General features: G+C 45.8%; 1 protein-coding gene across 1 annotated transcript; it reads right to left on the bottom strand.

The window, feature by feature from the left end:
- Positions 1-2,649: 2,649 nt before the first annotated feature.
- KCNJ1 (potassium inwardly rectifying channel subfamily J member 1) lies at positions 2,650-20,182 on the bottom strand. The gene is made up of 2 exons (XM_083588940.1): positions 20,170-20,182; positions 2,650-3,940 (listed from the first exon to the last, which is right to left on the bottom strand). Exon 2 carries the CDS (start codon positions 3,924-3,926, stop codon positions 2,808-2,810), a length of 1,119 nt encoding a protein of 372 aa, XP_083445066.1. The 5' UTR covers positions 3,927-3,940; positions 20,170-20,182; the 3' UTR covers positions 2,650-2,807.
- Positions 20,183-22,155: the final 1,973 nt, after the last annotated feature.

Raw genomic sequence — 22,155 nt, forward strand, 5'->3', positions numbered from 1 at the left:
AAAAGGCATATATTGATGAAAACAACTTGCAATAATGCATATATTTGGCAACATTGCATATGGAAATTATTTTTTTCAATAAGATGCAAGTGAATTTTCATAAGGACTTTTTAAAAACACACCAAAAAACCACAAACTGATGTGAAAATGTGAAGAATTTAGACTGGAAAAGTGAGAAAACTGAAATGGACTGATTGAATCTGTCATGCGAAAGTTTCAAAATTGGGCATTGCCCAGTGGGAGAGGACAAGACCAGCCCATTTCCATAGACATGGCAAAGAAGGTGGTACAAGTATCGAGCGAAGCCACATCTACCATCTCACCAGATGGTATCTTAACCAATGGCTGTGAACCTGTCTCTGTTGCATCTGTGGGAAGAAACCCAAAGTCTCCATCTGCCCACAACTGCAAACTCCTATCGAAACGTGGACGGTATGACATCACATTATTATTACATCATAAATAACGAAGGGAGGATAAGGGGGAATGGAAATGTGATTAAGGGAGGCTTCTTTCCCTCTTCCTATTTTCAAAGGGTTTATTTGTATTTACTAATCTAATCGGTCACGGTAAACACCCACAGGAGCTAAGTCAGGGCAGCCTTTCCGGTTTCTTTCACGCGGCACAGATTGCATACGCAAAAATTTTTGTGCCGGATTGCAGCACAACGCCTCTCACCTTCCTGAGATACATTTTGGCTATTTGCATCCCTGCCCTTTCCCTACACATTTTTTGAATACAGCTGCTCAGTGTTCTGTATCCTAACAGAATCCTCGAGGACCAAAATCTGTACAGGTTTAGGAATGATGTCTGCTTGAACCATAGAATCATAGAATTGTAGACTTGGAAGGGACCCCAAGGGTCATCTAGTTGAACCCCCTGCCACCAATTAGTTTCCGGGCCCAATTCAAAGTGCTGGTTTTGACCTATAAAGCCTTAAATGGCTCAGGACCACAATACCTCAAGGACCCCCTCTTTCCATATGAACCTACCCAGACCCTGAGATCATCTTCTGAGGCCCTTCATTGTGTGCCTCCTCCTCGAGAGGTCCAGCGGGTGGCAACGTGAGAAGGGGCCTTCTCTGCAGTGGCTCCCCATCTGTGGAATGCTCTCCCCAGGGAAGTTCACCTGGCACCTTCGTTATACACCTTTAGGCACCAGGCAAAAACGTTCCTTTTTAACCAGGCCTTTGGTTGATCTGATTTACATCCTATGCCCTTTTAAAATGTATTTTTTTGTGAAGGGGTGGGGCTATTGGGTTGTTGCTTTTATTTTTATTATGTATTTTATGGTTTTATATCTTGATTTTATTCTGTGAACCTCCCTGAGACTTCCAGGTATAGGGCAGTTTATTATTATTATTAATAATAATACCCAACTCCCCCATATATATCCCATGCATTCCATGCAAATTTAAGTGACCCATAGAATGACTCTCCCCTTCTTGGAGTCTCATCAACGATCTGGATATCATGCAACTTCAAGCTGATGCTTATTGAGTGGGAAAGCAGTCTTGCTTGCCTATGAAACATTGAAGTTCCTGCCCATATGTAGACTGGAGAAATGGGGAAGAACCAATATAGTTCAATAGTGGAATGTATGCTTTGTCTGCAAAAGGTCTCAGGTTCCATCCCTGAGTCATTTCCCTGTAGGGTTGAGAAGGGCTCATGCCTGAAAGCCTGAAGAACCATTTCCAGTCAGGGTAGCTCAGCCTGTCCCAACCTGGGACATGTCACATGTTGTTGGGCAACTTCCATCAGCCCAAACCAGCCTGACCAAGAGCTCAATGGACACAGTCCATCTGTAGTCGGAAAGACTACTAGTGTAGCAGGGCCGTTTTAAGCATATCCGGCGCTGTGGTGGAAAGCTCCCTCTGGTGCCCTCCCCCCCCCCCCGTTTCCCAGAGTTGTCCACCTTTTGTTAGGGAGGACGGCACTGCTGGCAGGGCTGGAGGAGGTGGGCAGCAGCTGGAGGCCGGCTTCTCCGGCGGGGAAGAGGCAGAGGCTGGATGTGGCGCCCCCCAGCTCAGCTGGCCGCTTCGTGCCATGGTGGCCACGGCAGACGGAGGCTCCGGGCGTGGCGCTGCTTTGGCGCAGCATGGTGGAGGCGGGCAAGGGTGACAAGCTGATGCCGGGCACCGCCGCGTCCAGCCTCTACCTCTTCCCTGGCGCCCTCCAGAACTTGGCACCCTGGTGCTCTGCACCACTAGCCTCTATGGGTAAGACGCCCCTGTAGTGGAGACAAGATTAAGGTAGGTGGACCAATGGCCTGACTCCTGACACAGGCAGCTTCCTGTGTATAAGCCCACCCAAAAGTTCCCAAAAGTGTATTGTAGAGGGTTAGACTAGATGATGCTTTGGGTTGCTTCCAGCTCTTCTATTATTATTATTATTATTATTATTATTATTATTATTATTATTACTACTACTACTACCACTGCTGCTGCTGCTGCTGCTACCACTACTACTACCACCCTGTCCTCACAGATCTTAAGGTGGTTCACAACATACAATTCTATTATTCCAAAAATCTGAATGAAAATTTTATTGGACATACCAATTTACCAATTTACATAAAAGTCTCACAAATATATAAAAATATACAGGCTGTTCTGTGACTATAAACAATAGGAAGTTAGCACCACCCAGGGATTTGCTGCTGTGTACCCTGCCCTGGTAAAGTCTCACTCAGTATCCAAACAACCCAGTCCCTTTCCCCTTCTGTACTCAGAATATTCTTAGGCTTCTTTGGCGCAATATCCTAGTTTCTATCGAGAAGTCAGCATTCCCATTTCATCCAATTGAAGATTACATTTTTGTGTCATTGGTTTCACCGACTCCTTGAAATTGGAAGCCGAGGTTGTCATAGCCCATCTTTGCTTTGGCTTTGGCATCTTTCTCATTGTAAAGGCAGAAGGCGCAGTGAGGGGTCTCCACCTCCACAGGTTTGCCAAAGTTATGGAAGTCCACCCTGTACTTCCCTTCTTTGGTCTTGGAGACCATGGGAGCAAAGCGATAGCCCCACAGCACCTCCTCGGCGATGTAAGAGGTCCGCACTTGGCAGGTGGCACTGGTGGATTCCACCGTCCCATCTAGAAACACCACCAGCTCAAAGTCCTGTTGAAGGATTGTGTCTGCTGTCATGTGAAAGAAGGGGCTGTGCTTGTCAATGATGTGGTAGATGGTCAAGGGGGAGATGAAGAAGAGATTCTCGTTTCCAGCATCGACTACAAAGTCTATGTTGACTTGGTCCAAGATGATGGTCTCCCCTTCAGGTGTGATGGTGGTTTTCAAGAGCTTGCCATAGATGTGGCTCCCAATCAAAAGGCTTTTTCGAAGGTTGGCCACCCGGATGAGGAGACACAGCTTTCCACCACGCTTGCTGATGACGGCATTCTTGCTGAAGGTGATGGTTTTTGCCCTCTTTTTGGGCCTAGAGATCTTGGCCAAGATGGCCCCGCACATGAACGAGTTGATGATAACCCCTAGGATAGACTGAATGATCAGCAGGAAAATGGCAGTGGCGCACTGTTCCGTAACACACCTGAAACCGTAGCCAATGGTGACCTGAGTCTCCAGGGAGAAGAGGAAAGCAGACGTCAAACCATTTATGTTGTCAACACATGGAGTGTGATTTATCGAAGGGCTGAACTCTGGCAGATCCTGGTGTATGTAGGCCACCACGTACCAGAGAAGGCCAAACAAGAACCAGCTACCTAAGAAGGCTGAGATGAAGATGGTCATCTTATATCTCCACCTGAGGTCCAAGACGGTGGTCCAGATGTCAACCAAGAAAACAAATCTTGATTGTTCTTCTACATTCCCAAACTCTATGTTGCATCTTCCATCTTTCGATACCAGTCTGGACCTTCGTCTTTTGTGTTCCACCCAGAGATGGGTGAAATGCTTCTGGAAATATTTAAGCATCTCCACCAGCCACTCTGGATAAGTAATTAAAAAAGAGGAACATGGAATAAACATTAGGACTGCAAGGAGCTTTTTTTAAAAAAAAACAACAACCAAACAAATAGGAATTGGACCATTTGCAAAGGATTTCAATGGACTGGTGAATAAACAAATGTGTAATAGCCCAAGGGAGCGTTCCATAGTGGTAGTTAGCTCAGGTAGGCATGGAAATTTGAGTCTGTTCTGCTTCATGGCTCTCCTGTAGAGCAGCTAAGTAGGCACTTTTACCCTTCACTCTCATGCAGGGCCAAAAGTCACAGCAAGGTCATACAACAGCAAGGTGGTTCCCAGGGACACGTGGTTTGGAAAGTACTTTTTGCTTGGTTATTGTTGTGTACATTTGATGAAGGCAGCTGCGAATGCATGAATTAACTGTGCCGGATGGTGCTTGCAGTGCGAGCAGCAATAATGGAAATCCTGCAGTGTGTTTTATAAATGTACCAGTTATGTATCATGCATGCATGCAATTCATTGCTTGGTGCTGATGAGTGATCTGAGTGACGAATGTGCATGTGTGAACCAGAGCTCTTGGATGCCATCATGATTTTGAAGCTGCCTGCTAGTCTTCTAGGAGAGTATTTTGCAGAAGAGCCTCAGGACTTACTGCTGCATCAACTTACTGCTGCATCAAGGTGACACTTCATAGCAAAAACTTAAACCCTTCACCCATTCCTCCACTGCAACTCCCACCCACCAACATGAACATGTTTTTTTCGGTGGCTGTTTTCAAACTTTGCAACCACAGGCCCAAGTGGATCTTAATGTAACGTGGAAAGAAAGAGGAATTTGTAGAATGCCAAGCACCACTGAGGTTTGCCTGGTGATTGCGTTATAAGAATTTAAGGTCTCAAATATAGAATACATATTAATAAATACACACCTATCTAAATATATGAACCATGTGTCTGAAACAGTATGGGAGAGCAATCCTGAAGCCATTTTGACTCTCCCAATGACCTCAAATATTCCTCGGAAGTAAGTGAGGCAAAAGGGGAACTTTTCCCATTGTATTTTTGCTTGCAAATCCCGTCTTAAGGGCGTATTTGTGTATGATTAGGGTGAGCCTGTGACATGGATTCAGGAACTGAGTATTAACCATCACAAAAGAATGCCCAGGATGCCCAGGTAATACAATCAGTGACCATTATTAGGTATGCTGGCAGACAGGTTTTCTGCTGTAGACCGCCTCCTTCTGTGATGTATGTATGATTTTTTTTTTGGCTGGGGGGTTGGGGGGATCTTGGGCTACAGGGTGAGCATTTTCAAGAGTCTATATAAGGGCTTGTGCACCATTCTTCAGGGTGCTCCTCCCTCCTGCGTCTGGTGAGTGGGGACCCCATTGCAACAGTTTATTTTCCTTTAATAAAGATCAGGCTTACTAGCCACTTTGCTTCTCAAATATACTCTGGTTGGCCTCTGTTATTTCCTCCTACGGATAGGGAACCCTCAAGGACTCTATATGGGCTCTGGAATACCCCATAAGGGAAAGGAAGCAGTTTTTTCTTATAACAGTTGCATTATGGACTTTTAGTACTGTGAAGACCTTTGTATTCTTATAGGCCTTTTAACTCACTCTGTGGGTAAGTTTGTGTTGGCCTTGGATTGTTGCTAATGCTGATTTGTATTTTATGTAGTTGGTTATTCTTGATATGTGGCTTTTTCATTTTGAGAAGTTGTATTATATTGTATTATATTTTTTAAAATAATTTTTAAAACCACCCAGAAAACTTAGGTGATGGACAGTATAGAAACTTAATAATAATAATAATGCAGTGTCCCTTTCATTGGGTACCCCAGCATTCTCCAATGGGATGTTTGCCCAATGTTCTAGACTACAACTCCCATCAGCTCAAACCAGCGTGATGGGAGTTGTAGTTATAGTTCAAAATAGCTGGATGATGCCAGGTTGGGGGAGGTTTGGCTAATTACCTGAGTCATCTCCATCTTCTCAGCCTTCTGCCTAGGCAAGCAAGACATCCTGGCACAGGTAAGGCACACAGAGTGTGCTCAAAATCCTTTCTCTTGATTCAATCAACAAGTGAACCTATTGATTTATTGGACCTGTTGATTTATTGTGACCCAGCAGGGCTCAGCAGCAAGGAAGATTCTGCCAGAGAAAATGCATTAGTCTTCAAGGCGGTACAAGAACCTAGCACACCTTTGGCTGCAGGATACAAACATGGCCACCCCTCTGGAATTTGGATCATGTGACTGACAGAATGTATTATTTAGGAGCACGCAGGAGTATTAACGTACTCGTTTCTGAGATATGCAGATTTCGATGTTCCCATTCAGCTCTCAAAGGCCTCGTGGCCATTTTTGTTCCGACCTTCCACCCCTGTTGAGGGGGTGGGGGTGGGGTGGAGAGGGAGTCCAGTTAAACTTTAAGCAAGTGTGTGGTCACAGGAAGAGGAGCAAGGTTATTTTACAGTTCAAACGTTTCGTGTCCTGGCCCTTACTTAGCATGTTCATGTTCAAAACACAGCCTGGAGCACTAAGAAAACATCCCGGTGCAATGGAGCATTCTTGGTACTTTTCCAACATCTGACTTTTCATTTCTCCTCGTGCTTTATTTTTTTGGGGGGGAGGGGGTTAAGTCTCAAAACTTGTGAGCCCCTAATTTGGAGTCTTTCTTTATAACAACCCCCCTCCTATAACATACTGTTTCTGTATTGCAATTCTAGGGGTGTTGCAGTTGGGAAATGCTTGAGTTGCCAAATGCACAGTTGTATATGCCAGAACGCTGCCATCTGTTCATAGGCTGGGACTGAAAGGAGGCTCAACCAAGGACTTGTGGGTGCCCAGGGTGAGTTTGGGCTTTCGAAATTGTAAACAGCTGAACAACCCATGCAATTGTATCATGACTCTTTGCGCATCCCTATTACACAAATTCAGTAGTTAATCGTCATCATTGTGGGAAAGGACCCAAAGTGTCATCTAGTCCAACCCCACGCAATGCAGGAATCACAGCTAACTTTTACTTGCAGCAGAACATGATGCTGAAGTGGGGTGGACCATTTTGGGGTTGTTCTTAAATGTTTTAGAAGCTCTTAAATTTTTATTTTTAAATGATACACTTTTGCCACTTTGCTGTTTGCCCCGCTGGGCTCCTTTCTGAGATAGATGGTAATGGTTACTGTAACTATTATTATTATTGGCTTTTTTTACTGCTTTTCCAATTTAAAAGTCCATGCAATTCAAAACAAGCTCTTCAGAGAGTGCAAGAGCGGAGGGGTGTTCACATTCCCCTCTTCTGCAGTGAAGTTTGTTTCTCCCGCCACAACTGCTATACAGTGGTACCTCTGGTTACAAACACTTTGGGTTGCAGGCTCCACTAACCCAGAAGTAGTACATCGGGTTAAGAACTTCACCTCAGGATGAGAACAGAAATTGTGCGCAGGTGGCGGGAGGCCCCATTAACTAAAGTGGTACCTCACCTTAAGAACGGTTTCAGGTTAAGAACAGATCTCCAGAACGAATTAAGATCATAACCAGAGCTAAGGTAAAGGTAAAGGGACCCCTGACCATTAGGTCCAGTCGTGGCTGACTCTGGGGTTGCGGCGCTCATCTCGCTTTATTGGCCGAGGGAGCCGGCGTACAGCTTCCGGGTCATGTGGCCAGCATGACTAAGCCGCTTCTGGCGAACCAGAGCCATGCATGGAAACGCCGTTTACCTTCCTGCCAGAGTGGTACCTATTTATCTACTTGCACTTTGATGTGCTTTCGAACTGCTAGGTGGGCAGGAGCAGGGACTGAGCAACGGGAGCTCAACCTGTTGCGGGGATTCGAACTGACGACCTTCTGATCAGCAAGTCCTAGGCTCTGTGGTTTAACCCACAACGCCACCCGCATCCCAGAGGTACCAGCGGTACCACTGTACAATTAGGCTTCAATTGATTTCCATTGGGGACATGGACAGGCGATTTTGTCTCTCCCCTCTGCAAAGGTGTTCACCCATTGGCTAGAGACAAAGCTGGTTTGAGGAACAAACCAGGAGCTTCTTATAGCAAAGCACGAGATACACCTGCATTGGGGATCATGTCATGTGTGAACGTGGCTTAAAAACCCAGCACCGGTGATGCAGAGGGTGCCCAGCCAACAGGAGTGTGCTTGGCACAGCTAGAGTCCCTAACCTCACCCAGTCCCTGCTGTGCAGGTTTAAACTTGCAGGGAGTTGTGTGTGTGTGTGTTTTAATGCAGGGGAGCTTTGAGGAAGTGTGAAATTACAAACACGGCAAATAATGCGCAATGCCAAATCCAGACCTCCCTTCTCTAAATCCAGCTTCTCTCTTGCTAAGCGCCTATCAGTTGTCAGAATAAGTCCCTGCCTGGGTTTAACACTCCAGCATATGCCGGGCGGGTGGGCATTGTTCTCAGCCTTTCTTCTCAAAATAAAGCATGCATATTGTATAACGCAGGGTGGTCATGAAAGGTGTTTGCTAAGATTCAAGAGGAACCCAAAACCATCTTGTGGTCAGCATTCTGGTATAAGCTCAGTGCGATTAGAGATCGTGGTCCCCTCTTGAAACAAAGCTTACATAACACACGTTGTATAATGCAGAAGGCTCCTAAGGAGAGTTCAGCTGAAATCTGCAGAGTAACCAGAGCTTGTCTTCTCTAATTTACCAAGGTGTATTAATTGCTTGGGCAGGGAGAACATCCAACGTTGCTGCCCTTGCAAGAGAATTCTGGGTTGATTTTAAGCGGAGGGAATGTGGCGTCTGATCTGATGGAAGGAATATGAGGTGTCTGCAGAAGCACCACTCATTCCTGAACACTTCTAACGATAAAGGTGCTTATTCCATACTTGTATTAAGTTAGATTGCTAATTCCAGTATGCAGTTATGGCAGCAAGAATTCTATTGGCCCAGAAATGGAAGCAAGAGGAAATACCGACGCTTCAAGAATGGAGAATGAAATTGACTGACTATGCGGAACTGGACAAACTGACTGGGAAAATAAGATATGCCCGAAACCAAAAGTTCATCGAAGATTGGGGAAAATTTGTAGATTATCTGAAAAATGTATGTGAGGTTCAAACAACGCTAGTGGGGTTTCAAGAAGCACTGTGAAATTTTTTAAAAGGTATTGCTGAAAGTAAATAGAAAAAGGAGGGAAGACAAATGGCAATGCAATTAAAGAAATGCGTATGAAAGGGTAAAAATGGATGATTCAGAGAAGTTGAAGGAAGTCCAAAATTTGAATTTTGTTAAAATCAGGTAAAATTTGGATAAAATTGTATGAATGTATTGAAAACTAATAAAAATTTATTTATAAAAAAAAAATAGATTGCTAATTCCCAAACTGTTTGCCAGAGCCTGCCAGTTTGCTGTGAGATCTCCTGATTTGCCACAATAAATAGAATGATTAGGAGTGTTGGGATACGTCTTAGATCAAGTCAGGTCATTGATATTTCCCAGCCCTCCAGATGTTTTGGACTACAACTCAGTCAGGTACCCATAAAAAATATTAGAATTGCCCCCATATTTAAGAGCATTGACATTATAAACAATTCTTAAAAACCTGGGGAAAACAAAAACATTTTAGTCGCAAAAAAAGGATAGCAGCCAGGGTCCTTCTCCCTGGGGTAAGCATTCTGGAGGAGCCACAGCTAAAAAGTCTCTGCTATCTGCACTTGAGAGGCCTCCCCTGTTAAAAGGGGCTGTGTGTTGTATCTCTGCATGAATAACTGTTATCCCAGGAGGCATACCCAAAATTCCTAATGAAGCAATGAGGCAAGCATCTCCCAGAGGTGAACTAGGATTCATCCACAGTCTAAAAGTATAGAAAGATTCAGAGTAGAAAATGTACTGGGTCTGCCATTTTTAATGCAGAGAACAAGCTTCTCTTGGCTTTCTGGTGCAGTTTCTCATCAGTAAACTCCCTAGAGATGTAAAACATCTACTCATCATTTGTAAATTGTCATTTAATAGCTCCATTCCTGGAACAAATCTAAACCCCCCTTCTTCTTCTTCTTTACCTCCATAGTGTTAATGTTCCCTGAACACACAATCTGTTCCTATTCACTCACTTTAATCTTTCTTGCAAACATTTATCTTGTTTCATTTTACATTCTGGCTTTTAAAGGAGTTCCCTTCCCTGCATGCACATAAACAACACTTGTCTATTTTTCTCCTTTTACTTTTCGGGATGGATACCAATTGCAGCTTTTCTTTATGGCCAGAAATACATCGTGTCTCCCACTCCTGTAATAACGGCTATTGATTTGAAGTTGTGATGTCATAAACAGCAAGCAGTCAAGTGGATTCAAGCTTCTGAGACACACCTTCCCCCCTCCCCTCAAAAAGGGTGATGCTGAATCAGTTCCTCTCTCTTTTCTGCTCTCTCTTCAGATCCTGACCTTCCTCACAGGATTCTGGGTGGCAGAAAACAGGTGGCAGTGAGTTGCCATAGGCCTGGCCTTGAGCTCCTTGAGGAAAAGGTAAAAAATAAATACATGAATGTAAAGAACGTCAGAAGGGCCTGCAGGATCAGGCCAATGGCCCATCTAGTCCAGCATCCAGTTCTCACAGTGGCCAACCAGATGCCCCAACGGGGAAACCCATGATCAGAATCTGAGCCCAAGAGCTTTTGATGTTCTCCTCCTCCATGAATTTGCCTAATCCTCTGAGAAAACCATCCACATCCCTGGTTCTTGTAGGAACAAGTTATATACCAGGAGTCAGCAAACTTTTTCAGCAGGGGGTCGGTCCACTGTCCCTCAGACCTTGTGGGGGGCGACGGACTATATTTTGAAGGAAAAAAATATGAACGAATTCCTATGCCCCACAAACAACCCAGAGATGCATTTTAAATAAAAGCACACATTCTGCTCATGTAAAAACACCACACAGGCCCCACAAATAACCCAGAGATGCATTTTAAATAAAAGGGCACATTCTACTCATGTAAAAACACACTGGTTCCCGGACCATCTGTGGGCTGGATTTAGAAGGCGATTGGGCCAGATCCAGCCCCCAGGCCTTAGTTTGCCTACCCATGTTCTATACTTCAGCTATGTGTTGCCTGAATAAGGCCATGCTCTCTTTATGATGGAGTATAAATGCAAGGCCTCAAATGCTCAGCCTCTCTTTTTCTCTCCGTCTCTGTCTCTCTCTTGTCAGTGCTTGGAAGTCTGGGACTTCCAAGTTTCCACCACCTCCCAGTCACGCAGATGAGCACACCCACAAGTCTAGCAATTTAGGTAATTAATTTCACTGTCACTGTCGGCTGCCAGAAATATGTAGTTGTTCGAGGAGATTAGCAAGGATGTAATGAATAACTAAATGGGTCTCGTGAACCGGGGGGTGCACTGTGGAAGCCCTAATCCAAGGCTTTGGCTATGGACACATTAGCGGTTTGCAGTGCAGGATGGTTGCTTCCCCTCTGCCGTATTTCAAGTCACATTTGTTCATTGCTCTGCACTTCAAAGAGGGGTTAGGCATGCCTTCACTCAGTGCATATTACGTGTTTGGTTCCTCAGTGCTTGCAACCTCCCTGAACTCCTATCCAATGAAGCCATCATCTGGGCAGCTGCAATGGCTGCCTGAAACGGATACGCCACAGTTGAACCACGACTTATGTTTTTAAATTGGACGGAAGCTGGTTTGCGGGAAATGCACCAAACAGCTGTATTGCGCAAGAAACTGCAGAATAGCTGTGGACTATGGCTCATGTCATGTGTACATGGCTTCAAACATCAGCACCTCCTTTCCTCTGTTGCCTTTCCTCTTGGTTTCTGCACCCTTGGTTTCTGCACCACTGCACTCCCTCCTGTTTCAGAACAGGAACACAGGAAACTGCTTTATAGCGAGTCAGACCATAGCTCCATCAAACTCAGTATTGTCTACACCGACTGGCAGCAGTGGCTCTGCAGGCAGAGGTCTCTCCCAAGCCCCACCTGACTTGCCTGCAGAAGGTCCCATGCGGTCCATCTCTAGCGTCTTGAGGGAGGGTTGGGAATGGCCCCTGCCTGAAACCCTGGATTGCTGCTGCCAGTCAGTGCAGGCAACGTTGAGCAAGGTGAGTCACTGGTCTGACTCTGTGTAAGGGGGCATCTCTGGTTTGGCTGACTCAGAGGTGGAATGACAGGCACACCTGTTCCATGTATGGATGCTGATTGGGTCAAAGGGGACCTCGAGCCAGTCGCTTACTCTCATCTTAACCAGGTTTTTGAGAGAGATTAGAAGATTGGGGGAACCATATATGCCACCTTGAGCTCCTTGGAGAAAAAGGTGGGATATAAGTGTTGTTGTTGTTTGTTTGTTGTTTGTTTGTTTATTGTTAACAACAACAACAACTCAGTAGTTGCTCCCAGTATGTTTCTGAGCAGAATTCAAAGTGTTGGTGCTGACCTTTAAAGCCCTAAATGGCCTCGGCCCAGTATACCTGAAGGAGCATCTCCACTCCCATTGTTCAACCCAAACACTGAGATCGAGCACTGAGGGCCTTCTGGCGATTCCCTCACTGTGAGAAGTGATGTTACAAGAAACCAGGCAGAAGGCCTTCTCGGCAGTGACACCCGCCCTGCGGAACGCCCTCCCATCAGATGTCAAGGAGATAAATACTGTAACTATACAACTTTTAGAAGGCATCTGAAGGCAGCTTTGTATAGGGATGTTTTTAAATATTTGATGTTATACTATGTGTCTACATGTGTCGAAAGCTGCCCTGAGTGGTTGGGGCAACCCAGTGAGATGTGTGGGGTATAAATAAATTATTATTATTATTATTATTATTATTATTATTATTATTAGGCAGAAGCCAAAATCTCATAATGTCGCCTCCTTTCATGAACAGCAAATTGCACTACCTGATCCATGACCCACAGGAGAGGAGACAGAGGTCGCTGTGTTCCAGCCCCAGCCCGAGGTGTTAATGATTAAAGCCTGGAAAGGACTCAATGGATTTGGGATCATGTGAGCCATTGCTACTCTCCTGCCTCTCGCCACCGCTTGCCTCGCTCCCCCACATCACCCCCATAGAATCTTGGAGTGAACTATTAACTATTATTTCCATAGAACCAAACACGCTCTCCTCAAAGCCAACTGTACCAGAAGCAGAAACGGATGATTCACGAGAGGACAGCAGCTCTACCAGGGTAACAGGTCCAAGACTTCTTTATGTTGCATAGGCTACAGAAGAGCAGTCAAGTGCCCCCCTGCAGGCAATTCCTCACCCTCAACAAGACAGCGGTGGGCAATATGGCACCCTCTTCGCTCTTCCTCTTGATCAGCAGCTTGGGATCAGTTTGCCCAAAGGATTGCCTTGCCCCTTACATGCACACTCAGCCACTTTGACCTCAAAAGTGCCAAATATCATTCGCTCCATATTTGAGAAAAATCAGTCTTTTCTTTGGTCAGCCCCTATTCTCTGGAACTCACTGCCTATTGATATTAGGCAGATGCCTCTGTTGCATTGCTTCCAATGCCAGCAGAAAACCTTTTTATTTAAGCAAGCCTATCCATACATGTTAGGGGATGCGGGTGGCGCTGTGGGTTAAACCACAGAGCCTAGGACTTGCTGATCAGAAGGTCGGCGGATTGAATCCCTGCGACGGGGTGAGCTCCCGTTGCTCGGTCCCTGCTCCTGCCAACCTAGCAGTTTGAAAGCACGTCAAAGTGCAAGTAGATAAATAAGTACCGCTCCAGCGAGAAGGTAAACAGCATTTCTGTGCGCTGCTCTGGTTCGCCAGAAGTGGCTTAGTCATGCTGGCCACATGACCCGGAAGCTGTATGCCGGCTCCCTCGGCCAATAAAACAAGATGAGCGCCGCAACCGCAGAGTCGGTCATGACTGGACCTAATGGTCAGGGGTCCCTTTACCTTTACTATCCATACATGTTAATTATTACATGCATTTAAAAAAAAATATTAAGGAATTCTTGAAAACGCAGTTTGATGTTAGCAGATCCCCTAGTCCTCTCTTAGACCAGAAATTCCCAGAGTGGTTTAACTGTCAATCCCTTTCCCTAGGAAACACTGGGAATTGTAGCTCTGTGAAGGGGAACAGCAGTATCCTGACAGCTTTCAGCACCCTTGACAAACCAGGCTTCCCAGGATTCCTTGAAGGAAGCCACAACCATTCAGAATGGTGCAGTGCTACTTTACAGGTACAGAGGAACCTTGGTTCTTGAACGCCTTGGTACTCAAACATTTCAGCTCCCGAATGACGAAAACTTTCTGGTAAGTGTTCTGGATTTCAAACGGTTTACAAACGATTTTAAACGATTACATTTGAGAACCAAGGTGCCACTGTATAATGCAAAAGGGGGCATTTATTATCTTAGGATTCAAGCCTTGTTCACACCTTAGGAAGGGACATCAGCTCAAATTTAAGAACATCAGGAAGCCTGCTGGATTGGGCCAATGGCCCGTCTAGTCCAGCACCCTGTTCTCACAATGGCCAACCACATTCCCTTTATAGGAAACCGACAAGCAGGACCTGAGCACAAGAGCAGCTCTCCCTTCCTGTGGTTTCCAGGAACTGGAATTCACAAGAATTGCTGCCCCCACTGTGGATTGCTTCCAACAATCTGAATTGACCTTAGGATTCCAGCACGATTGCATTGGTCTCGCATGAAGCCTGATGCTTGTGTGGCTATGATATCAGACTCTGCAACTGATGCTTTTCTTCTTCACGCCCCACCAGCTGACTTCTGGAAGAGAAGGCAGAGATCTCGGAGCCACCAGAGCAATGGAGGAAACATCGAGTTTTCTCCTTGACGTTCCTGTACTTTTCCACCCATCGGCCATGTAAATTCATGAGTCTATATTCTGCCATGCAAATGGGGAGCTCGTCAGCCAAGCACTTGTCGCTGAAGCTCTCCGTGCATCTCCTCCTACTTGGCAAAGATGACCTGCTGCTCTGCCTTTGTGGGAGCTGCTCCTTTTCGGAGGAAAAAGTGATGTCCTGGGGCACTCCCAGGCAGTCGCTATCCAATCACACCCAGGAAAATTCAGGTTGCGCAGTTAATGCTGATGTGGTGCTCTTGCGTGCCAAACCTGCTTCCACAAGAATTCAGACCTTATGTGCTAAGGGAAAGGACTGGGAAATGTAGGGTAGGGGTTTCTGTTAGGGCCAAGATTTAATTTTGGAGATGTTAATTTTGCTGTCATTGATATTAAGAGGTTTTCGGAAGGTTCTGCATATTTTTGGATCTTATTACGAGTTTTATGGGGATTGCTTAATTTTGTTGTGTACATTTTGATACGTTTTTCATCCATTGCTTAGGGCTACTTCTGTCATTATGTAACTTTTCATCTTGTAAGGCACCTTGAACATTTGTTTTAACTATGGAAAGGTGGCATGCACAGAAGCCACGAGGGTGTTGAGAATGGATGGTGCCACAACATTGTCCCCCCCCCCCTTTGCATTCTACATTTTAAGCAGTATCATCCCACTTTAAACAGTTGTGGCTTCCTCTAAAGGATCCTAGGAAATTTAGTTTGTGAAGGGTGCTGAGAATTAATAGGAGACCTTCTACACCCCAGCTAAAGGTCAAGGTAAAGGGACTCCCTGACCATTAGGTCCACTCGTGGCCGACTCTGGGGTTGCAGCACTCATCTCGCTTTATTGGCCGAGGGAGCCGGTGTACAGCTTCCGGGTCATGTGGCCAGCATGACTAAGCCGCTTCTGGTGAACCAGAGCAGTGCACGGAAACGCCATTTACCTTCCCGCTGGAGCGGTACCTATTTATCTACTTGCACTTTGACGTACTTTCGAACTGGTAGGTTGGCAGGAGCTGGGACCGAACAACAGGAGCTCACCCTGTCGCGGGGATTTGAACCGCCGACCTTCTGATCGGCAAGTCCTAGGCTCTGTGGTTTAACCCACAACGCCACCCACGTCCCTACACCCCAGCTAGAGCTACATTTATCCAGAGCTGTTTAATAATCAACTTCCTTTCCCAGAGAACTCCCAGGGAATGGCTGAGGACTGCTACAACCTCCCATCCTTTTCAGAGCACTGGCAGGAATCCCCCTCTCTTCAAATCCCTCCTCAAAACCTACCTTTTCGGAGACACTTTAGCTCCACAAAGCCCAGTTCCCACATCTCCTGCCCTGCTGTGCCTCAGCCTGTAACAAGGACTAAGCCCACACAATGGAGGCAGGCAACCACAGGCTGCATTCCTGTTGACTTGCTGCCTCTCACTCCCCTTCCTCTCTTGCTTCCTCTATGTTGCATTTTGAATTGTAAGCTCTGAGGGGCAGGGACTGTCGTCTTGCACTACATAGAACACTGTGCATAGTGATGGTGCTGCTTAAATAAATAATCAATAGCTGTTTCTCTCGCCACCCCCAACTCAAAGTGATATTCCCCTGAATAATCTGAAGAAGTATGCATTCACACGAAAGCTTATACCAGAACAAACTTAGTTGGTTTATAAGTTGCTACTGGACAATTTTTTACTTATTTATTTTGATTTTGATTTCCCCCCTGTCATCCCAGTTGGTTCCCTGAGTTGGTTTGTGATCACAGAGGTGCAAAATAAATGTGGGATTGTTTAAACCATCCACTTCTGTGCTATGATGAAATGGAGGAAGGGTGTGTGTCTGACAGCAATATCTGATGCCCAATACTGCACATTCCAGTACAAGTTCAGTCCAAGTATTTCTGAAGAACTTGGGGGACATCAGCCAAGTTCTCTTTGCAAACCATGGTGGACTCTATGAAAGGAAGCTTGTCATAAACTTCTCTACATATTGCATTCATTCTTGTTCTTTAGCTTCATGAATTAAAACAACACCCTGTTTTGTATTTCTAATTTCTTCCCCAAGTATAATTGATTTGCAAAACTTTGCCCGTTTTCAAGCTACGTTGAGTGATTTAGTGACCCATTACATGGGTCACTGATGTGAAGAGGCGCGTAAGCAAATGAGATGCAAAAAGCTACTTTGCATTTGTGATTGCAGACACAGCCATTAATAACTTTGCCACACGATGCACTAAGAGCCTTCGCTGTTTGTTTGCCATTTTAATGCATCCGGTCAAATCCACCCATAGAGCTCCGTTGACCGTCTCTCCATTGACAACCCCTTTGCCCTCTAAAGTACTTGGAAAGACCTGGGCTAAATTCCATTGGTGGAGGGGGGTTTGATTGTGTACAATTAACTTAAAATGCTCCATGAGAAAATTAAATCAATGGGGTGGATAACCTTCTCCAAACTACTTCCCACAGTGTTTTAGAGGCATTTTCTAGGGAGTGAGAGAGAAGGAGGAACTGGTGAAAACTGCCTTCCTCTCTTCCATTCATGGCAGCATCTCATGAATACAACTCCACTCATGGTCAGTCTGGATGCAGCCCAATATCCATGAGGTTGTCCAAGTTTCTAGCATAACTTTGTTCACCAGGGGCACATTGACCCCCACATTGAGGGGGTGCGGCCACTTGATGTGCCTATAGTTGGTGCCCTTGTTGTTCACCAAAAGGTTACTAAAGCATAGGTAAAAGTAAAGGGACCCCTGACCATTAGGTCCAGTCGTGACCGACTCTGGGGTTGCGGCGCTCATCTCACTTTATTGGCAGAGGGAGCCGGCGTACAGCTTCCAGGTCATGTGGCCAGCATGACTAAGCTGCTTCTGGTGAACCAGAGCAGCGCACAGAAACGCCGTTTACCTTCCCGCCTGAGCGGTACCTATTTATCTACTTGCACTTTGACGTGCTTTTGAACTGCTAGGTTGGCAGGAGCAGGGACCGAGCAACGGGAGCTCACCCCGTTGCGGGGATTCGAACCGCCGACCTTCCAATTGGCAAGCCCAAGACTCAGTGGTTTAGACCGCAGCGCCACCCATGTCCCTAAAGCCACATGCTAAAGCATACTTCGGAGCATTTTTAAAAAGATGTACACTCCATATTTAAAGAAATACACCTAAAAGTATGAATGTTATGGATATGTTTTTGCAATTATATGTACAATAGGTATCATTGCAGAGCTGGTTTTTGACTGCAGCTTTCTGGGAAAAGCAACACTCAGCTCCCTTATTCACATCACAGCTTAGTGACTGAGCACACACTTTGCATTCACGAAGCCCCAAGTTAACTCCCTGCCATGTCTAGTAAAAAGGGGACCGGGATAGCAGGGTTGGGATAGACCCTTCCCTGAAACCTCGAAGGATTACTGTTACTCAGAGAAATACTGGGATTCATGTCCCAGTTCTTTGACCCAGGACAATAGGAGCAGCCAAAATGATACCCTCCCTAGTCAGTGGTCAGGGGTGATGGCAGTTGTAGCCCAATGACTTATAGAGGGAACTATCTTTTTTAACAGAAGAGAGCTATGTCTGCCCTATTTTATAAACCCTCTCATGTTAATAAATCTCATGAGATTTCCATTGCAGCAAATTAACTTCCTGTTCCAAAACTACAAAAGCTCTGCAGCTCAGACCTGAAGACCTTGAAGAAAAGAGATCACCGTCTGAGCCTGTGTGACATCTGCTGGAATTAGAGGTGGTGGGAGATACAGGTTCTTTTCCAGTGTCCCAGACTGTATGCAGCCATTTGGCCTGATTTTACTACTGACGCAGCTGCTTTTGGAAAGGCCATCGCTCTCCTGCCTGCAAAGGATGTGAGGCCCAGAAGTATCACCAGGTAGTCTGTGTGGTACACACAAGACCCTAAAGAAGGAGCTGTGCAAATGACAAAGTTCCCCCTACAAGGAAGACCATGTTGTGATCTTGGTTGATCTGAGCATAGGAACCTTGCAACTCAGGTTGGCTTTCCATACCCTCTGAGTTAGCTTTCCATACCCTCCATGTTGGCTTTCCATACCCTCTGAGTTAGCTTTCCATACCCTCCAAGTTGGCTTTCCATACCCTCTGAGTTAGCTTTCCATACCCTCCAAGTTGGCTTTCCATACCCTCCGAGTTGGCTTTCCATACCCTCCAAGCTGGCTTTCCATACCCTCCAAGTTGGCTTTCCATACACTTCCTATTTTCCAGGGACATCCCTGAGTTACAAAAGCCATCCCAGCTTCTGATGTGATCCTGGAATGTCCCAATTTCCCCCACTAGTGCTGCTACAGATGACCCGGCACTTGTCTTGAGCAATGGCTGCGAGGAGGAATTCCGTTGCCTCTCCATGGCCTCTCCATGGCCACTGCTGCCATCCTTCTCCCTTGGGCAGCTCGTAGCAGCTGCTGGAGAGCAGTTGAGGAAGAGGAGAGGCTGTCCCCATTGAGCCTCGCATGACGCACCAGCTCTGAGGGGCAGGCAGAGGGCAGGGCTGACCTGGGCAGGAAGAAAGGGGAAGCAGAGCAGAGCGCAAGCTTTGTGTGTCTGCATCTAATCTTGCCCATTTCTAAAATTTATTTACTGGTGTGTGCGTTTCTTCTTGGGAATCTACCAAAGAATAAAATAAAATTGGAAATAAGGGTGTGTTTTTCTCAGGACAGTGGAGTGTGTGTGTTGTGTCCCATTGCTGTAGTGGTGGTGGAAATGTTCTGTGGAGCAGTGGGGACAAAAAGGGAGAGGGGTTGAGGAGGGGCAGTTGTGAAGGAGTGGGAAATGTCTCTGTTTTTATCTGAGAAATGTTCCATGCAGATGTGATTTTGCATCTGAGTTAATTGTGCGTCAGAGAAGCAACATTGTATCTCAGCCATTAGACACCATGAAGGTACAGGACCTCTTCACTCTGCCTGACCTCAACCCACTCGCTCAGCCTTTGGATCGAGAGGAGGAGAACAAGGACCAGATACAGATGTCCCCGAGGGACAAACTTGTTACAGCGCCATCCCTGCAATCAGGTGGACGTAATTTTGGCTAGGCAACATGGATTGGGTCCCTGGCATGGAGTCTAAGGGGACTTTAACCCTTTGCCTCCTGCTGTGGTTCCAATCTGTGCCTGCTGACAGGGCTTCAAAGGCAGATCTGAACCCAAGACTTGATCTGCTACACACACACCCTCCCCTGCTGTCTACCCATCTCTCCATTTGACAGGTCCTGATCAGAAAAGTCTTTTAAACATTGCAGGAAGGTGCCAGTCCAACTATAGAGCAGCCTTTTCCCAGCCTTTCAGGTGCTTAGGACTGCAACACTCGCTGCCTCTGACAATTGGACTTGTTGGTCCTCCAAAATATCTGGAGAGCACAAGGTTGCTGCTGTAGAATATACAGTACAGTGCAATTAACTGTACCCCTGGAAATGGCTTTCCCTGTTACCTGAGACTAATTTCGACCAGAAATTCAGCATATGATTGCTTCTCTTACCTTCTTTGCTAAACAGTAAAGATGAGGGATGTCCCAGCCTTTCCCTGTTGATCTTTTCTTCAGCCCCTGAAAAGCTGCGGCTTCCTAGGCTGTTGTGGTCCACTAGCTCTTGAATTCTCTGCCAAGCAGCTTGGGACTTTCTTTGGCATTTATGAATCAATGTGTGAGCTTAAACTGGTTGCCAGCTCATCTATATGCAATGGCACAATTAGGAGTGTGGCTTACTTTATAACCCCACTGGAAGGAGAGAGAGGAGTGGCTGCTTCGAAGGGCTTAGATGCAGCAAAGGTGTCGAACTTCCTAAGCGGCACTGGCAACGAAAACACCTGAGTACAGAATGATGGCCCAGAAATTGAATGTGGCTTCCCCCAGCATGAAACTGCCCTCACCATGGTGCTTTTCAAGTATTCTGCTTTCAAGAAACTCTTTCAACATCAACTCATCTGCCAAGGGAGAGGCAGAGAGAGACCTTCTCTTTAGAGTACTAAAACTGCCCAGGTCCAGGTTTCTCCAGAAAGTGGCTACTTCATAAGGGCATGCTAGCCATGAACACAGCCATTGGATGCCCAGATCTTGGTGCCATCCATATGTGAGAACAAATGGGCAGCTGCAAGAGATTGGTCCCTCTCATTGGCAGCATCTACATTGTAGAACTCCCTGCTGGTGGAGATTCACAAAGCTACCTCTTTAGATGATTGGAAAAGACATATACATATACATATACATATACATATATATATATATATATATATATATATATATATATATATATAAATTTTTTAATCTAGCTAGCTTTTAATCTGTGATCCTCTGTTTCTTTCTTCTAAGCTTGAAATTTGTTAGCTGCTGGGAATTTTGTCTGCCTTTTTCATCTTTTAATGATCGGTTCCTGTTGCGTTCTTTGAAATGATGTATTGTTTTCAATTTGCTTTCCCCCCAGTTCTGATGGTTCTCCTGTGGAAGTACTGTAAGTTCCACAGTTAAATGATGCACCGTATGAAGAAGTATTTTTAGTTATGGAGTCATCAAATTGTAGAATTGGAAGGGACCCAACGAGCCATCTACTCCACCCCTCTGCAGTGCAGGAATCACAGCTAAGCTTATAGTCTCTTCTTCTGTATGCACATAACCCACAGATAGATCGGTTGTGTGAATCTGGCACTTTTAAGTCACCCAGCCATTCACATCCAGCCTTACTTAAAAGAGAGAGAGAAAGAGAGAGAGAGATTGTGTGGCCAACAATGGGAAGCCACAAAGCAGGACCTGAGTGCAAGAGCTGCCGTCTTCCCACTTGCAATTCTCATAAATTGGTATTCAGAAGCATCCTGACATCAGAAGTGAAACCCGGCCACCATGGCTAATAGTCATCAATAGCCTTCTTCTCCTCCATAAATTTGTCCAGTCCTCTTTCACAGCCATCCAAGCTGCTGGCCACCACTGCCCCCTGCGGAAGTGAGTTCCACAGTTTAATGATGCACCATGTGAAGAAGTCCTTCCTTTCGTCTGTCCTGAACCTCCCAGCATTCAGTAGTCTTCAACCTTCTCTGAAGCCGGGACCCACTTTTAACCCAAACGTGTGCCCATTTCTTTTCTTTTCATTTTTCTTCACCACAGATTTGTATGGCAGCGGTGCTGTTCTTACGCCTTCCCTGGATCAGGCTGTGATCAAGACCATTGATGATGAAGAAGAAGAGTTTGGATTTGCTATCCTGCTTTATCACTACCCGAAGGAGTCTCAAAGCGGCTAACATTCTCCTTTCCCTTCCTCCCCACAACAAACACTCTGTGAGGTGAGTGGAGCTGAGAGACTTCAAAGAAGTGTGACTAGCCCAAGGTCACCCAGCAGCTGCATGTGGAGGAGAGGAGATGCGAACCCAGTTCACCAGATTACGAGACCACCGCTCTTAACCACTACACCACGCTGGCTCTCATTGATCCATTGCAATCACAAGAAATAGGACAACATTTAAAAAAAACACCACAACA

Source organism: Podarcis filfolensis (genome assembly GCF_964270895.1).
Source record: "Podarcis filfolensis genome assembly, chromosome: 15".
NCBI classification, from domain to species: Eukaryota; Metazoa; Chordata; class Lepidosauria; order Squamata; family Lacertidae; genus Podarcis; species Podarcis filfolensis.